This window comes from Dermacentor variabilis, chromosome 3, assembly GCF_050947875.1.
Source record: "Dermacentor variabilis isolate Ectoservices chromosome 3, ASM5094787v1, whole genome shotgun sequence".
Lineage (NCBI taxonomy): Eukaryota > Metazoa > Arthropoda > Arachnida > Ixodida > Ixodidae > Dermacentor > Dermacentor variabilis.
In genome coordinates, this window is record NC_134570.1 from 122350966 (window position 1) to 122371774 (window position 20809).

Consider the following 20809-nt stretch of genomic DNA (forward strand, 5'->3'; position numbering starts at 1 on the left):
CCAACCAGTGCATCTTCGCTTAAAATCAATGAAGGATGAAAAGGAATGCGTTCTCTGTAAAATGGCGTAAAATATTTTTTTCTCAATGTCTCAAGTCGTCTGCAGGAGAGTAAAATGTGGGTTACTGTAAGTTCGTCTCCGCATTTGTCACAAACAGGCTTGTCTTTTTTTGTCAGCAAGTAATTATGGGTGAGGTGTGTGTGTCCAATGCGGAGTCGACATAGGACAACTTCAATAAAACGTTCTTGGTGTGAACATGACTTCCACTCTTCGATGATGGGTTTTACAAGGCGTAGCTTATTATTCGTTTGGTTGTTCCATGCGGACTGCCATTTTTCTTTCAGTTTATGGCACACTAATTTCATGCAATCTCTGTAAGGAATTCTTATGTTTTTGATTTGCTTATTTCGAGCTTTCGCTGCACTCTCGTCTGCTTTCTCATTTCCACAGATTCCTACGTGGCTCGGCACCCAACAAAATTTGATGTTTTGTCCCCGCCTCGCGGCTTCTGTTATGTTGTGTAGGATGTCACCGATTATTGGCAGAACTGCATTCCTAGGCTGAAGTGCTGTAAGTATGCTTAGTGAGTCTGTATAAATGATGCTGTTTTCAATGTTTTCATGTAATATTCTTTCCACAGCCATGGAAATTGCATGACTCTCTGCAGTGAGAATTGATGCACATTGCGGCAGCCGTACTATTTCTTCCCAGCTATTCTGTATCACAGCACATCCCACGTAGTGTGCAGCTTTGGAACCGTCGGTGTAAAATGCTGTGTATTCCACATATTTTTCTTTTAGTGCTAAATATTCTTGTAATATATGTTCCTGCGGCGTTAGTTTTTTCTGAAAACGTGTTAATGATAAGTCACAAACAGAAGGCAAGCAATACCATGGTGGCAGTGGATCAGGTTTCTGGGCAATATTAGGCAGTGTGTCCGTTACATGTAACTCTTGTAATTTCTCTTCAAAACGGAGAAGGAGTGGTCTGATAGCCTGGGGTTTGTTTGTGAATAATATTCTAGATGGGCATTTGTTAACTATTGGGTAACATATATGTTTTGGCAAGGAACGGATTTTTAGAACATACGAGCATGTCAGCATGCTTCTTCTGTCGGCAAGTGGGGGTTCGTTAGTTTCTACATACAAACTGGTTATGGGCGACGTCCTGTAGGCACCAGTTGACAAGCGTATACCTAAATTGTGTACTGGGTCCAATCGTTTCAAATATGATGATCTGGCAGAGCCATACACTATACACCCATAGTCTAAGGAGGAGCGTATGACGGAGCGGTATATTTGTAGAAGGCATGCCCTATCAGAGCCCCAGCGTTTCCGTGAAAGGACTTTAAGTATGTTGAGTGCTCTAGAGGCCTTGTTTTTCACCGTGTTTATGTGAGGTAGGAATGTTAGCTTTTTGTCAAATGTAATGCCAAGAAATTTGTGCTCGTTTTTCACTGGGAGTTCGGTTTCATTAAGGTGTAGGGTGGGATCAGCCTGTAAACCTCGTTTCAGCGAGAACATAACGGCCACTGTTTTCTGTGGAGAAAACTGGAACCCATTTTTATCTGCCCATGTTGCTAGTTTGTTTATAGTTAACTGTACTTGCCTCTCGCATGTTGATACGCTTGATGATGTGCAAGCTATCTGCAGATCATCGACGTAAACTGAATACATAATGGATTTCGGAATTATTTGTGCTAGGGAATTCATTTTTACAATAAAGAGTGTAGTGCTTAAGATACACCCTTGTGGTACCCCATTTTCCTGACTGAACTTCCTTGAGAGAGTTGAACCGAGGCGCACATGGAAGGAACGGTTGGACAAAAAGTCACGCAGGCAGTTTAACATCCTGCCGCGAATGCCCAGATCTACTAGGTCGCGGAGAATGCCATACCTCCAGGTAGTATCATAAGCCTTGTCTAGATCAAAAAAGACGGCAAGGCAGTGTTGTCTGTGTATGAATGCCTCTCGAATTGTGTTTTCTAGTCGAATGAGGTGATCAGTTGTAGAGCACGTTTTTTTAAAACCACACTGATGGATGTCGAGTAGTTCACGCGAGTCTAGAATAAACATCAATCTAATATTCAAAATGCTTTCGAAAGATTTCGCCAGACAGCTGGTAAGGGCTATTGGCCTATAACTACCGGGAGATGTCGGTGGCTTTCCGGTTTTCAAAAAGGGTACAATAATAGCTTTCTTCCAGGCCTCCGGTATTTTCCCTTGTAACAGTATCTTGTTAAAAAAATTCAGAAGTGCATTTATAGCGGATTCGGAGAGATGTGCCAGCATTTCATAATGAATTTCATCGGGCCCTGGTGCAGTTTGTTTCCCGGCAGACAGTACTCTAGTGATTTCTTGATGAGTGATTAAACTATTATATGGCTCATTCGTGCTGCCACTAATCGGAAGCCTTTGCTTTTCAGCCACGTTCTTATATTTTAAAAATGACTGAGTGTAGTGTGAAGAACTAGAGACTGCAGCGAAATGTTCTCCTAATATGTTGGCCTGTTCCTCTATACTTGTTTGGATGCCGGGGGTTGTCAGGAGAGGAATTGTAAATGGGGAGTAGCTACCATGGAGCTTACGTACCTGCTCCCACATGTTTTTTGATGTGACTGTGCTATTTATTGATGAAACGTATGCTTGCCATGACGTCTTTTCGGCATTACGGCGGACATATCGTGCTTTAGCTCGTGCCTTTTTAAAGATTAGGAGGTTTTCCTGAGTGGGATATCGGCGAAGGACACCCCAGGCTTTATTTTGTTTTCGCTTTGCTTCTCTGCATTCCCGAGTCCACCACACCTTGTGATTTTGTCTCACCACTCCTGAAGTCTGGGGGATAGCTAAACGGGCAGCGGCTAAAATACAGGTTGTGAGTTGTTCATTGAGATCATCGACACTAAGGTCTTCAGAAAAGACTTCATCTAGATTGGCTTTTTCTCTAAACAGTGTCCAGTCAGCTGCTTGGAGCTTCCATCGTCGTGGTTTGTTTGGAATGATTGCAGGTGAGGATGGAAGAGTGATTTTAACTGGTAGATGATCGCTTCCATATAGGTTATCTATGACGTCCCATTTAAAATCGTTAAAAATACAAGGTGAACTAAAAGATAAATCGGTACAGCTCATGTTTCCTGAGCTTGGGGAGCAGTATGTTGATTTGCCAGAATTCAACAAACAAACATTATTGCTTAAAATAAAATCTTCTATAATTTGTCCTCTTACGTCTGTTTTCTCGCTTCCCCAAAAACTGGAATGCGCATTAAAATCCCCAACTACCAGATAGGGTTCTGGCAATTGTTGGAACAGGTCCTCTAACTCATGAAGGGTTATTTTTAGGTGTGGTTCTAAATACACGGAGCACACCGTAATCGTTTTGTATGAGAGCAAAGTGGCTGCCACAGCTTCAAATTTGGTTTTTATTTTGACTTCACGAGCTGCAATGCCACTTTGTACAATGATGGCTACCCCTCCTGAGAGCCTGTTTGCTTGCTCTCGGTCACGGCGAAAGACTTTGTATTTTTTTAGTACATTTGTATGCTGAGGACCTAAGTTCGTTTCCTGTAGGCACATTGCTACAGGAGAGAAAGAATTTATTATCTCCTTTATATCACTAAAATTATTTAGGAGTCCTCTGCAATTCCAGTGTATTAGGAACGCCATATTGATTTATGTGTGTGGGGTCGGGATACGTTTAATTGGTTTTCGCCCCGTGATTCGGGGGTTTTCTTTATACGCAGTATCCAAGGAGTTCCGCCGTCCCTGTGACGTTGACGGCACGGAACCACCCTGGCTCGTCTCCATTACCTCATCAGAGGCGCTGGAGGGTCGTGCAGACTGCACGTCGGCACTTTTTTCAGACCTCTCCTCGTGGGCAGAGGCCTTGAGGCTTGCCAACTCGAGGGACGGCATAGCCTGCTTTGCGGCTGGTGGAGCAGCGTGAGCTGCTCCCACCGGGGGCGAGGATGGCTCCGTCCCAGCCTCACTATGTGTGGTCTGGGCAGGTGCCGGAGGCCGGTGTGGTGGATCGCCCTGTCGCACCACATCGGCGAAGTTCATGTTCGGTTTCAGTGAAAACGTGTTTTTAACTAGGATGCGGTTTCTAGCCTCTTTGAATGAAATGTTCTCAATTGTTTTCAATGTAATGATTTCTTTTTCTCTCTTCCATGAGGGACAAGATCTGGAGTATGCAGCATGCTCTCCTTCACAGTTCGCGCAGCGAGGTGCTGCTTCGCATATTTCAGAAGCATGGTCTTTGGATGCGCATTTCGCGCAGGTCTTGCGACCACGGCAACTCTGGGAGCCATGGCCAAATCTCTGACAGTTGAAGCAACGTCGAGGGTTCGGTATGTATGGGCGAACTGCAACTTTCGTATACCCAACTTCAATTGTCTCTGGAAGTGTGCAGCAAGTGAAAGTCAAAATTAGATGCTTGGTAGGTAACTCTTTGTTGTCTTTTCTTATTTTAATTCTCTGAACGTTGCTGACATTTTGTTCGGAAAGCCCATTTAGCATTTCTTCTTCGGAGAGATCCAAAAAGTCAATTTCAGAAATCACCCCACGCACTGTGTTCAGCGATCTGTGGGTTGAAATTAAGACGGGGATGTCTTCAAACGACACGATATTAGCAAGTTTGCACACTTGAGCTTTGCTTTGGATTTCTAGCAGTAAGTCACCGCTAGCGAGCTTTGTTACCTTATAGTTGGTGCCTATGGCTTCTTTCAGACATCTTGCTACTGTGAACGGGGATATTTTTCTAGCCGGTTTTTCTGGCTTTTCACTGTGTATCACGTGATACTTAGGGAAGATTTCTTTGGTTTTTTGAAAAAAATCAGCTGTGACATCGGTCCGCCCTCTTTTGTGAGGGCGATCTGGTTTGGAGAGAGGAGGTGCCATGGGAAAAATGTATTATTCGGCCGCGGTGCCAGCCACCCACCATGGAGCCCTACAAGGGGACGGGAGAGGAACCTGTAAGCAAGTCCACCCCACGCCAGCTGTACAGCGCAACTATAACCAAATATGGCTGAACTCAGGACAGCTCGCCACACAAGGTTAACCCTAGCCACCAAGGAAAAAAGGGAAAACGCAAGAAGAGATGAGGAGATAGGAGAGTTGTGAGAAAGGAGATAGGAAAGTGAAAGATATAGGGGAGGACAGGAAAAGGCGACTGCCGATTTCCCCCGGTCGGGTCAGGCCGGAGGTGCCGTCTACGTGAAGCAGAGGCCAAAGGAGTGTGTTGCCGCCGCTAGGGGGCCGTAAAGGTCCAAGCACCCGGCATTGACTCAACTCCCAGGATCCCCTTTTCCCCGGACACGGCTAAGCCGCGCACGACTACACGCGGGAGGGTCCAACCCTCGTGTGCTCGGGTCCGTGGTGTCGCAACACACCAAACGCCTGCTGACGCAGACGCCCCTGCGGGGACACCTGTGAAGAGGCGTTATAGTGCTCGAAGAGCTGATGGAGCCAAACGACGGCGACAAACATCTAGACAGGAGGCCAGCTTTCTCACCTCACCTGATGCATCACCGGTAGCTTGCAAAGCTGACAGGCATGACACGACATATGAGCCAGACAACTCGACTTGTACCTTGGATGCAACATTAGCTGATGAGTGAGCAGGACTCATATTTTACTACATAGGAACCCATGCTCAATAATAGTGACATGCAATGATAAAGAGATGAAGTAGCAACTCCCGACACTAATTCCGTTTCTTAGAACCATTCCCCTTTGCAAAAAAGAGCTCAAGTGCCATAAGTCTTGGAGCTTGACTTTGGACAGTGTTTTTTGCAACTTTAATCAACACAAATTAGAGAGCAAGGTTCAAGATTACCGTTAGAATTTATAAGGAAAAAAACCCTCACAATCAGGATGAAACTTTCACAAAATTATTTCTAGCGCTTTCTATTATGAGTGTCATCACAAGAAGTGTTTCCTGGAGTAATTGGTGCAGCATAATTTATGGAACAGTACCTCCCAGATATAGTGAGGCAATTTATCAATCATGGTTTAAACAGTGTGTATTGTCAAATGCATATATTTGTGAAACCTGACAGTGAGCACTTCCTTTTCCAGAAGCGACGAAGAAGCGCATGCAAACCGGAAGGACTACTTCCTTGTCCACAGCACCTGCCTGGTCACCCTTCTGAGTCAGTGCCGCACTTGTTTAGCAGCTTCATGCACAGTGAAGCTGTTCTACACTGGCACACGCATTACAGCAGAAACTGAATGTCCACACGCACATGTGCATACGTGGTCCAGCCAGCCACTTGTTGGAACCAAGCCGAGGGGCAACATCGACCTGGCAACGGCTCTGCTTTTTTCCGGCTCAAGTCCTACTAGTGCTCTCAGGATGATGCGGCTGATGGGTGTGCAAGTCATGAGCGACCAGGCTTTCTTCAATTACCAGAAGGCGTACCTTCTTCCTTCAGTCACCACGGTAAATGCACAGCTTCCACTTTTCATAATGCCAACCTGCAGTACCTCTGGCACCATTCAAATATGCTCAAAAGGCACTTTATTTCGAACCTGAGTATTAGTTCTGTGCTTACTTTCACCAAGAGAGAGAGAGAGAAATTTATTTACAGAAAGGCAGAGAGGTCGGCCTGAGCTATAACTTGCTCTGGCCTGCTACTCTACACTGGGGAGAAGGGACGGGGAGGAAAAGGGCTGATGAGTGATGATGGTATAAGGAAGAGATGCGTATAGACAAATTCAGAGTTGTGGCATCTCTAAAGCCGTGCCTCCAGCTCAGTGGCTTGGAGAAAAGCTATAGCGGCACTTGTTACCAGGGCTGCGCTGTTTGCATTAGGCCAAGGACCTAAAAGAAACTCGTCTGATAGCGGTCTCTTATGGATCACTGCAATGGAAGAGACCATTTGCTGTCGCTGTTGCGTGTACGCGGGACACACGCAAAATGTATGTTCAAGTGTTTCTGGCGCCGCGCAGTATTCAGTTTGGGCTAGTATCACTGGCACCTATCGTATGTCTATAACAGTTGGTGAATGCGACACCATGGCGAATCCGGTGCACCGTGCTTGTGTGGCTTTTTTTGAACTTGTGAGGCATACGAAATTTCATTTCTTGGTCCCATTTGTGTAATCGCTTGTGTCGTCGATCTGGTTGGGTCCAGTGTTCCAACGTACGGTTGCGTATTACTTTCACCAATGTGAAACATTTACCCCAGCCAACTAAAATATGGCATGCAACGTTGACATGCAATCCGAGCCGTTCAGTAGCTCATCGCAGTAAAGAGGTGGTCCTTCTTTCGAGATTTCTAAACTGGGTATTGTTACGATTATATTTTTCAGGCTGTATATTAATACCTGAAATACCAGGCACTGAATAAGAAACACCAATGTATGAAAGCCTCTAACCCTACAGCTAGAAAAGAACTAGCAGAACTTTCCAAGTTAATCAACAAGCGAAAGACAGCTGACATAAGGAAGTGTAATATGGATAGAATTGAAGATGCTCTCAAGAATGGAGGAAGCCTAAAAGCAGTGAAGAAGAAACTAGGAATAGGCAAGAATAAGATGTATGCGTTAAGAGACAAAGCCGGCAATATCATTACTAATATGGATGAGATAGCTCAAGTGGCTGAGGAGTTCTATACAGATTTATACAGTACCAGTGGCACCCACGATGATAATGGAAGAGAGAATAGTCTAGAGTAATTTGAAATCCCACAAGTAACGCCAGAAGAAGTAAAGAAAGCCTTGGGAGCTATGCAAAGGGGAAGGCAGCTGGAGAGGATCAGGTAACAGTAGATTTATTGAAGGTTGGTGGGCAGATTGTTCTACAAAAACTGGCCACCCTGTATACGCAATGCCTCATGACCTCAAGTGTACCAGAATCTTGGAAGGACGCCAACATAATCTTAATCCATAAGAAAGGGGACTCCAAGGACTCCAAAGCAGGAGGCAGCAGAAAGTTAGGTGGGCGGATGGGATTAAGAAGTTTGGAGGGACAACATGGCCACAATTAGTACATGACCGGGGTGGGCGAAGCATAGGAGAGGCCTTTGCCCTGCAGTGGGCATAGCCAGGCTGATGATGATATCAATACCAGCGGTGTTTTCTGTGCATTCCTGTTTTGCAGAGTGAACAAGTGCAGGCAAGTGCCCAAATGGAAAAAGAGGGCCTCGTAAGAGGTCTCAAATTTCTTTGAGCAAGGCGTGACTGTGGGCTCATTGACTACGGACCGCCACTCGGGAATTAAGAAGCACATGCGGCTGCAACGTCCGGACATCGATCATCACTTCGATGTGTGGCATGTTGCAAAGGGTACGAAGAAATTCATGTTGTTCGCTTGCAACAGATGGCCTGTGCGTCACCTAGTGCACTTAGTGAACGTACATGCCATTGTATAATGGAATGTTCAGTGGACACGTATGCTAAGAAAAGGAAATTCATACAATCACGATTATGCCGCTGCTGTGATGGTTATTGCAACATGGTCACGTTTGTCGTAATGTGCTCATTACTGCTTTCGTCACCCCATCGTGATCATGATACTTTCGTTGTACTGCCTTCATCATTCCATCGGCATCACTATTCATAATTTCATCGTCCATGTCTCATGAGTGTCGTCATACACTTGTCATGCGATCATGATCATGGCTAACCCTGGTGATGAAAAAAATTTCAGTACGAAGCATAAATTCTTTAGCATGTCAAATTTCACCAGAAAAGGATTTCAGATAAGGAGGAACAATTGTGCTTTGTAAAAAGTCATACTTCTTATTCAGCACTTGGCCCATTTGTCTGCGTTGTTCTTTACACTATATTAAAATTTCCTGAAACTGAACTAGTCCATAAATAAATACTACTACATGCCTGTTGTGTGCACATTGTTCGTTCAGCTCCTACAGGAAGTTGATTTGGGATTTTGAAGGAGTGGTATGGCTTTTATCGCGGTAGGCTATTCACTGCCCTCATGGCTCCTCTGTTCATACCCCTTTAGTATTCAAGCTGTATCAGCCTTGGTTAGATTCTCAGGCACATGATTCCTTTAATGAGTTTGCTTGCAACCTTGGTTCATACAATGCATACCAGTGCTGCTATATCTTTACGAGGCTTATGGCATGCAAAATGCAGATCCACCTGACATGGAGCAATAGTGTATTGTGCTGTTGCCTTGTTGCAGGCATCAGGAAAAAGCTGACTGCAGCTTCCCGAAGGGCTGGATGCAGTGCCATTACAGAATGGACTCAAGCCATCACCAACCACCTGTACTGGTGTGCATGCGCTTGCGGTGGCAACGGGGACATGCTGGTGGCAGCATGGAGTAGCATGCTGAACCACATTAAGAACAGACATGAAGGACATGGTGGCCTGTACCCCCGCTGTCTTCATGGACAATCCCGCCGCATGCGATGGCTCACTGCTGGTAGGCATAAATAACCAAAGAGCACCAAGATAAAGTGCATGAAAGAGCTGTATTTATAATTCCCTTTCTTGTCAGACTCTCCAGCCTACAAGCAAATTGAGCGCATTGTGGCAGCACCACTGTTGCTGAACGACATCCGCCAGTTGTCACCATCTGTCCAGACATACAGCCTGGAGTCCTTCCACAGTGTTCTAAATGGTTTTGCCCCAAAGTCAACTGCATTCACATATGAAGGCATGAAGGCCCGGTGAGTTTGCATAAGCTAATGTTTTAGCAATGAAACTACAGTGGATTATTAATGCTGAGACAAAATAATTTTCTAGCACACTGATTGCTGCGCTTCATTTCAATGAGAACTCCCAGCGAGAGCAAGGAAGGAGCTGTGATGGTGCAGAACAGTGGCGAATAAAGTCATCCAAGGTCAGGCAAGGTACCTCAACAGCATGTGCACTCAAGACAGCTCCCACATTTGGCAAGTCAATTTGAAAATACTTGCTGTGCTATGCTTTGCCTACTATTGCAATATGTTATGCAGCAATGTTTGTAAAAAAGGGAATGTTTTAGTCCTCCTGTACTGTCTACCAAAAGCATCGATATCTCTTGCAATGGAGAGTGAAGTGACTGCGACAGCTGTTTTTCACAGAAATTTTCTTAACCTTCATGGCAGTCTGTCCAATGAAGACATTTTGCCAGATCAGTGGAATTTTGCTCAAGATTGCCATGTACTGCCAAAAGCTGCACATCATAGAGATGTGTCACTGAAAGGGTGCAATGACAGACTCTCCGCGATACATAACGTGGGACATTTGAATGGCCAATGCTTCCGGAGCAACGATGAAGTCAAAGAGGTGAAACGCTTCCTCAACGGGCTGGCGGCGGAGGTCTATGACATTGGGGTACAAAAATTGGAGCAGTCTGCAAAAATGCGTAGAAAAAAGATGGCGATTATGTAGAAAAATAGAGTAAAGTTTCACTTTTCCAATGATGTTAATTTTTATGAGATTAAACAATGTTGTCTGTTTGTGAAATTGATGGTAACCTTATTCCTGGATGAACTCTAGCATATGGAGTGTTTGTATATGCCTTAGGACGTCCCCCCTTTTAGGTGTGTGCAGGTATGAAAGGGAAGAAATGCAATAATCTGTTGAACTTTTCTTTTTTTTAGACTATGTGAAAGACCTGCACAAGAAAGTGATGGAGCTGTGCGCAGAGTATGAAACATTCTCCAAAGCACTTGCACAAGTAGAGGAAAGTGTTCCAGCTGCATTCTCATCTCGGGATGACCAAAGAGTGCCCAAGAGAGACCTTGCATCCCATGTTAAATAAGTGCCCACCAGGCACTGAAAGTAAACAAGCACAGTTGTAGATCTATTCGTCAGCCAGCTGGACTATAGTGGCTTTACTTCACAAGCCTAGAAGGGGGTGCTCTCTCCCTACAATTTTTTTTTCTCATAAAACTGCTCCATGTTCAATGTAAATACGTTTATAATGTCTTTTTAAGTGGCTAGTTCCCTGCTCATATATTACGTTACATAATGTGCCATAACTTTACTTCAACATTAGGTAGCAGTCGACAGCCAGTGTACAAATCCAATGTGATATCAGTTTTTCATTGTTCGTATGTTTACTATAACATGAATGTGTTGCTCACAGTTCTATTAGGAGGTTCCTGTTGGTGTCAGTGAATCCATCCATGTCAACCATGTGTATTAGTAATTTTTTAAAAACTCGATCTATTCTTCTACCCATCCGCTACATCTTGTTGCCACCCATTTTGCCACTGTCAACCGAAAGATATTTTGTACGCATAAACCTTGACCTCTTTTGCTGCATTACTTTATGAATGAGCATACTCAACTGTCCATTTGTATTTTTATTTTGTATATCTAGCATTCTAACTGTCATTTTTAATATGTAGCAGTCATTATAGATCAATAGTCCTTGTAAATAAATAGACTTATCTGCTGTTTGTTGGATTCCTTCTAAATTCCTAACCATCCTGAACTGCTTCTATCACTGCATGAATAAACAAAGTGTTTTGCCAAACAGCTGTTTCAACACCTATTAGCTTTGCTGTTGGGATATGTCATGCAGTATGTGTACATCAAGAGGCTTAGTGGCACAATGTCACAATGAGAAGGCTGGCTAAAAAAAATAGAAAAATGATGCCTACAGACACACCGACTAAGTATTCCTGAGTGAACCCTTGACAATTCCAAAGTGTGTGATGAGGCCACTATGGCAAATAATGTTAATAAAACAGTGCGCATGACCATTATAAATGAGACAATGCTTTGATGTGCAGCTGTTTCTTAACCAATGCTGAAATTAGGTGCACCACAGGAGTAACAATCTGGGTGTAACAACTGTATGCAATATGAATTGCATTAAGAGCATCAGAAACATATTTGGATTCATTTGGAAGATCAACTTTACAACAAAAAACTATAGACGTCTGCCCAGTGGTACCTGCGGCCTCCTGGATGAGCATCAGCTTGATCAAACTATATGTATGCCAGGCACATACCCGGAATTTTTTTTCTGCTAGGGGGGGAACACCCAAGGTTTCTGTGCAAAATCGGGGGCGGGTCTACTTTTACTAGTACAAACTTTAAAATTTTCCATCGCTCACTTAAAGGCGCGTCGCAAACCCACAAAATGGAAAAGAAACAAGGTGCATCTGACAAGTACGCCTATGGTATACACCTCTGCTTGAATTGGCAAGCAAACAAGGAACCACATCACATTGACTCACGCAGGAAAGAGGCACAGAAAGGGCACTGCCAAGAACAAGCAAAATGAAGATTTCTAGTAGTGTTTTTCTAAGTAGCTCTGGATGAATTATAGTGAAAGATGTGTTTGCAGAACAATCGCAGTTCTTTTAGGTCCCTCGTTTCCTGCTCTACCAAGTGAAGTACTAAGGCCCCTGGAGTTTCACACAATAATTACTAGATAGAACTCTGGTGGTAGTGTCTAAGGGAGCTGCAATGGGAGCAGTTGAGCAAGCATGGCAATTATGGGAAGTACACGGATTTGCCTAAACTTCATTCTTTCGGCTTGATACGGCTTTGCAAACTCGTCATTTTCAACAATGTACCGCACAGTAAATAATTAAATAAACAAACATTATTAAAATTGTCCGACCGCAGGATTCAAACACAGGACCGCTAGGCATAGACGTCCGATACTGAAATCATTATGCTGCGGTGGTCCGCATCGACACGTGACAACGCCCTTATGAATTTATTGCGGGCACGCCAGTACTTTGAGATGCTAGGCGCGTTTCGATTTGGCCACCTCAACAAGCTGAACCGTTGCAATTAGCAGTGATTGTTTGCGTTTGTAGCGTCTTCTGCACTTGGAAAAGTATGATGATGATGATGTGTGGTGTTTTATGGCGCAAGGGCCAGGTTTGGCCAAAGAGCGCCATGACAAATGGTAATGATGACGATGTATTACGGATGGCGTGCACAATGAATTCCTCATGTATTCCTCATTCCTCATGGAAAAGTATACATTGCTTTGAAATTTATGACAATGAATGCATACAAGGTGTGATAAACAAATCCACAAGCACGAAGATCAGACAAATACGTGTACTTCCCATCATTTCCATGGTGGCTCAACAATTGAAGCACCAGAGTTACTTATTGTTCGAAACTCTATGTCAAAACCGACTCGTAGTGTTATTTGGAAAGTTGTGTAATGATGCGTGGCCGCTAGTCCCATACAACCGTGTGGAGCACAGGACGCTATGGTTGTAGACGTACTGCGCCCACCGTGGAAGGTTATTATTATGGGGTTTTCATGTGCCAAATCCACTTTCTGATTATGAGGCACGCCGTGAGAGGTTAGAAAAGCGCCCACATAGGCACAGCAAATAAGTGCCTACGTCGGGCGGCTTGACTGATAACTGTAGAAGAGCAATTCAAAATGCACGGAATCATTCTCCACTTCTGGCGGCGTTTTCTCTACTTCCTTTTTAAATAAAAAGATTTTCATCCATAAATATTTTCATAAACAACGGCTTAATTTTTTCCATTTTTGCAACTCTTTTTTTCCCGTTGCCACTTTTCCACGAAAGATACTCTAGATTTAAGGGAAAAACCAGACGAGGTAACGGGTGACATTGCTTATGGGTTCAAGAGTTATTGCAAGGTTTGATTCAAATTTTCAAATTTTTAGGGATGACTAGGAAATGTAGATCGTTGAAAATATATCAATGGGGCCTTTCTAATGGCAGCACCTTCAGATTTTGAAACAAACATCGAAATAATGAGAAAGGCGAAAACATTCCGCCATTCTTTAGGCGGGAGAATATCGGTCTATTTCACGCCCTCAGTTCAGTGACTTTTACCTTTCCCTTGACCTGATCAGGGATCGCTTCTATGCCTTGGCCATAACAATACTGTAACAGCAGCCCAGTGTTGACCACGGAATAGCTGGCAAGTCTCAAGATTGATTTGGCGGTGCTTTAGGCGTGGCCGGGAGGAGATAGGGGGGCACCCCCCCCCCCCGGGCCCCTCCTTGGGTACGTGCCTGATGTATGCTCTCCTGCCCTACACACACCTAGAGATTTGATGTGCAAAAAATTTTCATTTCTGATGCCAACAATTGTCGACTGGAAGTCTTGACCTTGCTGTCTTTGCAAACTAATTCTGTTAACATACTGAAAGAAATACTTCATGTTCTCTGTTTGTCCCTTCCAAAACAACCCGAGTAGGCGAACAGCATTTAAAAAAGTTGACGTGTTTGCTTGTTTAATAAGCTATGTGTTTTAGCGATGCACGTTTATTTCATTGGTCCAAAGAAAGCTGTGCAAGAACAAGAACTTACTTGTGCATTTCATCGTCCATGGTGTGCCCCCATGAACGAAGTTCCAGGTAGGCCACACGGAGCACGGCAACGTTCAGACACAGAACATTGAAGTCGGGATGTTCCGTGATGCAACCCTGCGGTTGGGCGAGACTTACGGGTGCACCCATCTCGCGACAGCACAGACACTCGTGCTCGAGGAAGTTCGCGAGCACCTGGCAGTGTCCACATTCGCACCTGTAATGTGTAATGTAAAAGTAACAGCAATGCACGAACCAGAAGCCGGTACAGATTACACACGCAATTCGCAATGTTGCGTCCGGCACTGTTGACAGCTCGACTCATAGGTCCATCCAACACGAAGCTACAGGCACCGTGCTTGTTTAGGGCTTGGCCCTGAAATGCTTTCAATTGTTAAAACACGAAAATGACACGCCGCGTCATAGCTGGCCGCGAAGGAGAAAACGAGCAGGTTTCGATTAGATTTAACTGCGCATTGCGAATTGCAGGTAACGTTTCTAAGCCACCGATGCAGCACGTAATAACAAGCATCTGTACGTACCAGTCTGTGCTTGAAAGTCGCGACGGCATGTCCATACTGTCTTCTTCGCCCGAGGTCGCATCGCTGCTCCCCTCGATGCTTTCCCGCTCCGGAGAGCCGGTGTCGAGGGCGCCGTCATAGTACGCAACGACGCCGGCAGCGCGAGCCCTCAGCAGCAGGTCGCGCTCGTCAGTGCTCAAATCGCTGAAGTTGAGCCCAGAATCGCGAGCCAATGTGTCGTTGTCAGGGTCCATCGCGACGAGCGTCGAAGTTTGCGTCACAGAATGAGGTACCAGCTTATGGTCGCGCGTTTCTCGTTCCGCTAGCCATCATACTGCCGCCATGCTGCCGCTTTCGCTCTGCTGTTGGCTCTGTCTTGGCTCCGTTTCTGGCCGCGCGTTCGCGTTTTGCGCAGAAAAGCCGTAGCGCCGTCTGTGGACGCCGTTCCACTCACCGACGGCGCAACGTCACTATGAGACCGTGATGTCAGTGCTCCTCGATCGGAGGGCGGGCGATTTAAACTGCGCTAGAGGCACGCGGACGCTTCAAAACGCATTTTCTCTTAAAATAAGTCTCTCCTTGGCACGAAACAAGCGTTTCGAGGTTTCTGGGGTGGTATTTCAACAGTCCACGTTGAATTAATAGTAACCTTTAGTGTCCCTTTAAGTGGTTCAGGCGTTTCTCGCGAAATTCTGTGGTGCTGCGGACCTTTATTTTCGTTTTCATGTCACAAAAAGTTAAACATTAAAAGCACTATAATTTCTCTTATGTTTGTTTATACATTAAAAAAAATGTTTATACATTGCTATACATATATGTTTAGGTTTTAAGTTGTTGAGTAACGAAACTGCGGCAACGTTCGCTCCACTCGATGCTGCTGCCGTTCTGGTGTGTGTTGACATGTTTCTCTTCAAAGTGCGCCCATAGAGAAAGAAATTGTGCGCCTTGCGCTTCGACTGCATTCTTGCTCTACCGCTATGGGTGACAGAGAGACAGAGGCTCAAGATGACAAGACTGCTATCATAACCTATATGGGTGCGATCATGCAGCTTGATGCCGAGATTGAGGCGGCAAAAGCGGAAGCCGACGCCATCGAGGAAGAGCTGCTGATCGTCCACAATTTGATGATGACGATAGACTCGGTGACCGAACGAAGCGTCAACAGAGATAGATGGTCGTTCTCTCGCCGGACGAGGTGGTTTGAGGAGACTGTGCCATTGCTTGGTGAGAATTTTTTCAAACGTGCATTCCGCGTAACGCCGGCGACATTTCGCTACATCGTGGACGCCATGAGACCGCTGCTCGAGCGTCAGAACACGAACATGCGTGAAGCCATCACGCTCGATAAACGTGTCGCGATTTCCTTGTACCGGTTGTGTTCTTCAGCCGAAGACCGTAGTGTCGCCGAATTGTTTGCTGTGGGACGCTCAACCGTCAACGTGGCCTATAGAGAGTTGTGCGAGGCTGTTATCCACACTATGGAGGCGGAGTAGATCAAGATGCCCACAGCTTCAAGCATGGCCGAGCACATTCGCGAGTTCACGGCCACGTTGGAATTCCCGCAAGCCATGGGATCACTAGACGGGTGCCATTTCCCCGTTTCACCGCCCAGGGAGAGCGCCACCGACTATAGGAACTATAGAGGATGGTAAGTCGTACCTCTGACATGGTGTGCACTTTCATTACATCACCTACAGCTTCCAAGCTACGTCATATTTTTAGAGTACGGAGAATGGGTAAATACTACCAATCCGAATTAATGAGGTCTTTTTTTATGCAGGTACAGCATCATCCTCCTCGCACAGGTCGACCACAAGTATAGGTTCTGGTACATCAATGTGGGTTCTCCTGGCCGCTGCCACGATGCATATGTGTACCACCGGTCAAGACTAGCAGACGCAGTCAAGGGCCCCCTGTTCCGCCGACTACTATTAACAATCAGTGGTACAGCTGTGCCACCCTTAATACTATGCGACCAAGCATTTCCGCTCACTGTAAACCTGATCAAGCCATTCAGCCACAGGGCACAGTTAAGTGAAGAACAAAGGTTATTTAATTACAACTTTTCCAAAGCTCGACGGATTGTGGAAAATGCCTTTGGTAGGCTCAAGGCAAGATTTCGCTTTATCTTGAAAAGGATGGAGTGCAACATCGACAATGCCCGCCTTGTCATTCGTGCCTGCTGTGCTCTGAACAATGTGTGCGAGCATTTTCGTGACACTGTGCTCGATTTAGCACACATTGAAGAAAGTATTCACAGAGCGATTTAGCACACATTGAAGAAAGTATTCTGTGCAAAACCCACAAGATGGGTGAAGTGAGAAATGGAAAATGAGGCATCCATACAATTGCAGCAAATTCCTACAATGAAAACCCGTACACTCTTGACCAAACAGGTTTCCTTTGTAACAATCTGTTGCGATTGGGTGGATGCTGCATTTTCCATTTCCTAAATACAGCAACTTTATTTGGAACTTCTAAATATTTTGACATTGAATTAAACTTTTCTTGCATTTGCATGTGTCTCTCTCTTCGCTCGTACTCTCTCTGACGGCTCGCCACCAGCTGCTCCCTCAGCAGTACGTGTTCAGCCAGTATCTGCTGCTTGAAGTCATCACCCGTCTTCCTCTTCTTTGGACCCCGGCTTGTAGTAGCCACACTAGCAGGGGTGGCACTGCTGATGGCAGGGCTGGAGGAGGCCGGGCTGGGAGAGGCCGGGCTGCACGTGGACGGGGAGTTCAGCCCTGGGCTGTCCAAAGGTCTGATGGGCGCACTCTCCTCCCATTGCAGCCTGTTCTCATTGTCAACGACAGCATTTTCGCTGCCGTTTATCATCTCCATGATGACCTGCACAATGATTTAATGTTACTTGCATCTTTGATAACTTCAGAATGTTTTGAAAGATGACATGCCGTCGTGGGTCTCAGCACTCTGAAGCAATAATGCGCACACCAATGCATACTCTACTGTAAGTGCTGTAGTTGAACAGAGAACGCCATCAAAATGGGAACGCACCTCGTCTCTCTTTTACGTGATTGCAATGACTGGGTGCCAGCAAACAGCTGTTATTTTTATGCGCTCATACTATCCTGCGGACTGTACACGCATGGAAAAGTAGTACCTGCAACCAGCAGTATGAGCCACAATTTACGACAATGCTGCACTTCATCCTACAAAGTAGCATGTCATAGAACGAGTTGTGCACATTTAGTTACGTCATCGAGCAAGTGAATGGCTTCACAGATTATTCTGCACTTACTGGAGGCTTTTAAAAAATGCTGTACCTCTTCAACAGTAACTTGGCTCTCTTGAGCCCTTGATGGGTCGTTGGCCGGGAGTGTCCCCAAAAATCGCCAGAAATGCGTCCACGGTATGGCGCCAGCACCAGTCTTCAATTTTTGGGCCAAAACCTGAAATGTTATAAAAGAGAAGGTTTGGTTAACTATAAAGATGCATGTGCGGGCACAGATGCAAATATGTACTGATCAAATCGCCTAACCAAGGTATCGATAAGTGGAACAGGAACACCAGAGAGTCTTATTATATTTCATTCGAACGTAACCAAATTGTTTTTTGAAATCCTCGTCACGTGACTATAATTTTCGCACAGTATGCTGCGGTGTAATTTTCCGCAACGGACCTCTGAAGTCACATTAGTCAGTTACCTTGAGTTTAGACACTAACCAACTGCATCATGCACAAGCAATATTCTTGAAAAGTTATGCTCATTCGATGATGATGATGATGTGTAGTGTTTTATGGCGCAAGGGCCAGGTATGGCCAAAGAGCGCCATGACAAATGGTAGTGTTAACGATGTATTATGGAAGATGTGACTTGGCTGTAAAGTGGCCTAAAAATAGTCGCTGTAAAGTGCGTAAAATCTACGTGCTATAAAATTATGGCGATGATTAATGACGAAGACTGTGAAGATTAAAATCCATCGTAAAAGAATGATGCATTGTTTAAAATATGCGAGACGTTAAATTGCTTACAGCACTACAGCCTCGCCAGAGCCCTTGAACCACAAGGGCCTAGAGGCATGTGCTTATTCAAAATAATTATCGCAGCGACATCCTCAGAAGAGAGGAAGCGCTACGAACGTGCGGGGCTAATAACATGCAACACAACATCTTTCAAAAAACCTAAGACGGCGTTGGTGTCAAAGAGTGGTTCTGGACCAAGTAACATAACAGGATGAAGGGGGATGTGGTGCCTGTATGCTAAGAGAAAATGTTTTTTTCTTTCGGGTTCGGCTTCCCGACACTCCAGTAGGACGTGGAGGACGGTCAGCCTCTCCCCGCATCTACCACAGGTTGGAGGCTCGTTTCCCGTGAGTAAAAAGTTATGTGTGCCAAAAGTGTGTCCTATTCTTAGGCGGCAGAATAGCACATCTGTCCGGCGGCATTTTGTTACAAGAGGCCAGAAACCTAATTGTGGCTTTATTACATGCAGTTTATTATTTATTTCTTCGTCCCACATGCGTTGCCAGTGGCTTCGTAGTTTCCTTCTTAAGAAAGGCTTCAAGTCTGTGACAGGGACCGAAGCAGTAGGATTAACTGCATGCAATGAGATTGATGTGGCCATCTGGTCGGCTAGAACGTTTCCCTCGATGCCCCTATGTCCAGGCACCCAGCATATGATCACATGTTGGTTAGATATATATGCTTTGCACAGTGCGGAGTAGAGTTCAATAAATACTGGATTTTTGTGATTACAGAAAGACATCAAGGCCTTCACAACACTGAGGGAGTCCGTATATATAACTGATTTCGGGAGTTGTGATTTGTTTATATGCTTTACGGCCGAGAGCAGTGCGTAGGCCTCAGCCGTAAAGATACTAGTTTCCGGGTGCAGTACGTCGGATTCCGAGAAGGATGGACCGACGGCTGCATAGGATACCCCGTCGTGTGACTTTGATGCGTCTGTGTAGAACTCCGTGCAGGAGTACTTGTGCTGGAGTTCACGGAAATGCATCTTGATTTCAATCTCTGGAGCATGCTTTGTGACTTCCACGAAAGATATATCACATTGTATGAGCTGCCACTCCCAAGGAGGTAGCAGCTTGGCTGGATGCATTAGGCGAAGCTCGAGGAGTGGAATGTGCATTTCTTCGCTAAGCTCCCTCACACGCAGCGAGAAAGGCTGTCTTACGGACGGACGATTGCGAAAGAGTGTAGCACATGTCATGTCATTAATGGTACTAAAACAGGGATGTTGGGGGTTTGAGTGGACTTTCAGAAAATATGTATGGCTGATGTATGTTCTCTGCAGATGAAGTGACCACTCATTTGATTCTACATATAAACTTTGTATGGGACTCGTTCTGAAAGCGCCAGTGGCCAGTCGGATTCCTAGATGGTGGACTGGGTCTAGCATCCTTAGTGCGCTCGGGGCGGCAGAGTGGTAAATCACGGCGCCATAGTCTAGTCGTGATCGAATGAGGCTTTTATAGAGATTCATTAAGCACTTCCTGCCACTACCCCACGTAGTCTGGGATAGAAGTTTGATTATGTTCATTGTTTTTAGACACTTTTCTTTGAGATGTTTAATGTGGGGGACGAAGGTGAGTCTGTAGTCAAGTATGACACCTAGAAATTTGTGTTCTTTGTTTACAGGTATCTGTTGTCCACGCAGTTCTATGCAAGGATCTGGGATAAGTCCTCTCTTTCTTGTAAAAAGAACACAAGAGCTTTTGTTAGGATTGATCTTAAATCTATTCTTGTCTGCCCACATTGACACTTTGTTCAGGCCATGCTGTACCTGTCTCTCGCAGACTGTGAGGTTACAAGATTTGAAAGCTATTTGTATGTCGTCCACGTAGACAGAGTAAAAGATGGCGGGTGGTAGTGAAGCACGAAGCGTGTTCATCTTCACGATAAATAGCGTGCAGCTGAGCACGCCTCCTTGGGGTACACCCGTTTCTTGCGTAAAGGGACGTGAGAGTGCATTGCCGACTTTTACCCGGAAGGTACGATTTGACAGATAGCTTTTTATTATATTAAACATATTACCGTGGATGCCCATTTCTGACAGGTCTCTTAAGATTCCGTAACGCCAAGTTGT

General features: G+C 45.2%; 5 protein-coding genes across 7 annotated transcripts in view; 4 read left to right on the top strand and 1 right to left on the bottom strand.

Annotated features, from left to right (window-relative positions):
• LOC142576252 (uncharacterized) overlaps window positions 1-4139 on the top strand; it is a 50942-nt gene extending 46803 nt beyond the window's left edge. Inside the window, exons 2-3 of one of the 3 annotated variants that reach the window (XM_075686291.1) lie at window positions 2952-3007; window positions 3740-4139. In XM_075686291.1, coding sequence (XP_075542406.1) covers window positions 2952-3007; window positions 3740-3942 — 259 coding nt within the window. In that variant the 3' untranslated portion in view covers window positions 3943-4139. Of the gene's footprint in view, window positions 1-272; window positions 571-2951; window positions 3138-3739 lie in introns of those variants that run through there. The other 2 variants (XR_012826812.1, XM_075686292.1) reach the window with 2 other exon arrangements.
• On the top strand, window positions 3965-8187 carry LOC142574718 (uncharacterized). Its single transcript, XM_075683742.1, has 4 exons — window positions 3965-4016; window positions 5406-5610; window positions 6075-6438; window positions 8100-8187. The coding sequence occupies exons 1-4, from the start codon at window positions 3965-3967 to the stop codon at window positions 8166-8168; spliced, it is 690 nt and encodes a 229-aa protein (XP_075539857.1). The 3' UTR covers window positions 8169-8187.
• A 21-nt stretch (window positions 8188-8208) lies between these two features.
• Window positions 8209-10715, top strand: LOC142574719 (uncharacterized). The gene is made up of 5 exons (XM_075683743.1): window positions 8209-8284; window positions 9147-9389; window positions 9465-9636; window positions 9713-9861; window positions 10555-10715. The coding sequence occupies exons 1-5, from the start codon at window positions 8227-8229 to the stop codon at window positions 10713-10715; spliced, it is 783 nt and encodes a 260-aa protein (XP_075539858.1). The 5' UTR covers window positions 8209-8226.
• A 2873-nt stretch (window positions 10716-13588) lies between these two features.
• On the bottom strand, window positions 13589-15443 carry LOC142574141 (uncharacterized). Its single transcript, XM_075683301.1, has 2 exons — window positions 14767-15443; window positions 13589-14441 (listed from the first exon to the last, which is right to left on the bottom strand). Exons 1-2 carry the CDS (start codon window positions 14997-14999, stop codon window positions 14222-14224), a joined length of 453 nt encoding a protein of 150 aa, XP_075539416.1. The 5' UTR covers window positions 15000-15443; the 3' UTR covers window positions 13589-14221.
• A 279-nt stretch (window positions 15444-15722) lies between these two features.
• LOC142574720 (uncharacterized) lies at window positions 15723-16238 on the top strand. The gene has a single exon (XM_075683746.1). The coding sequence runs from the start codon at window positions 15723-15725 to the stop codon at window positions 16236-16238; it is 516 nt and encodes a 171-aa protein (XP_075539861.1).
• The last annotated feature ends 4571 nt before the right edge of the window (window positions 16239-20809 follow it).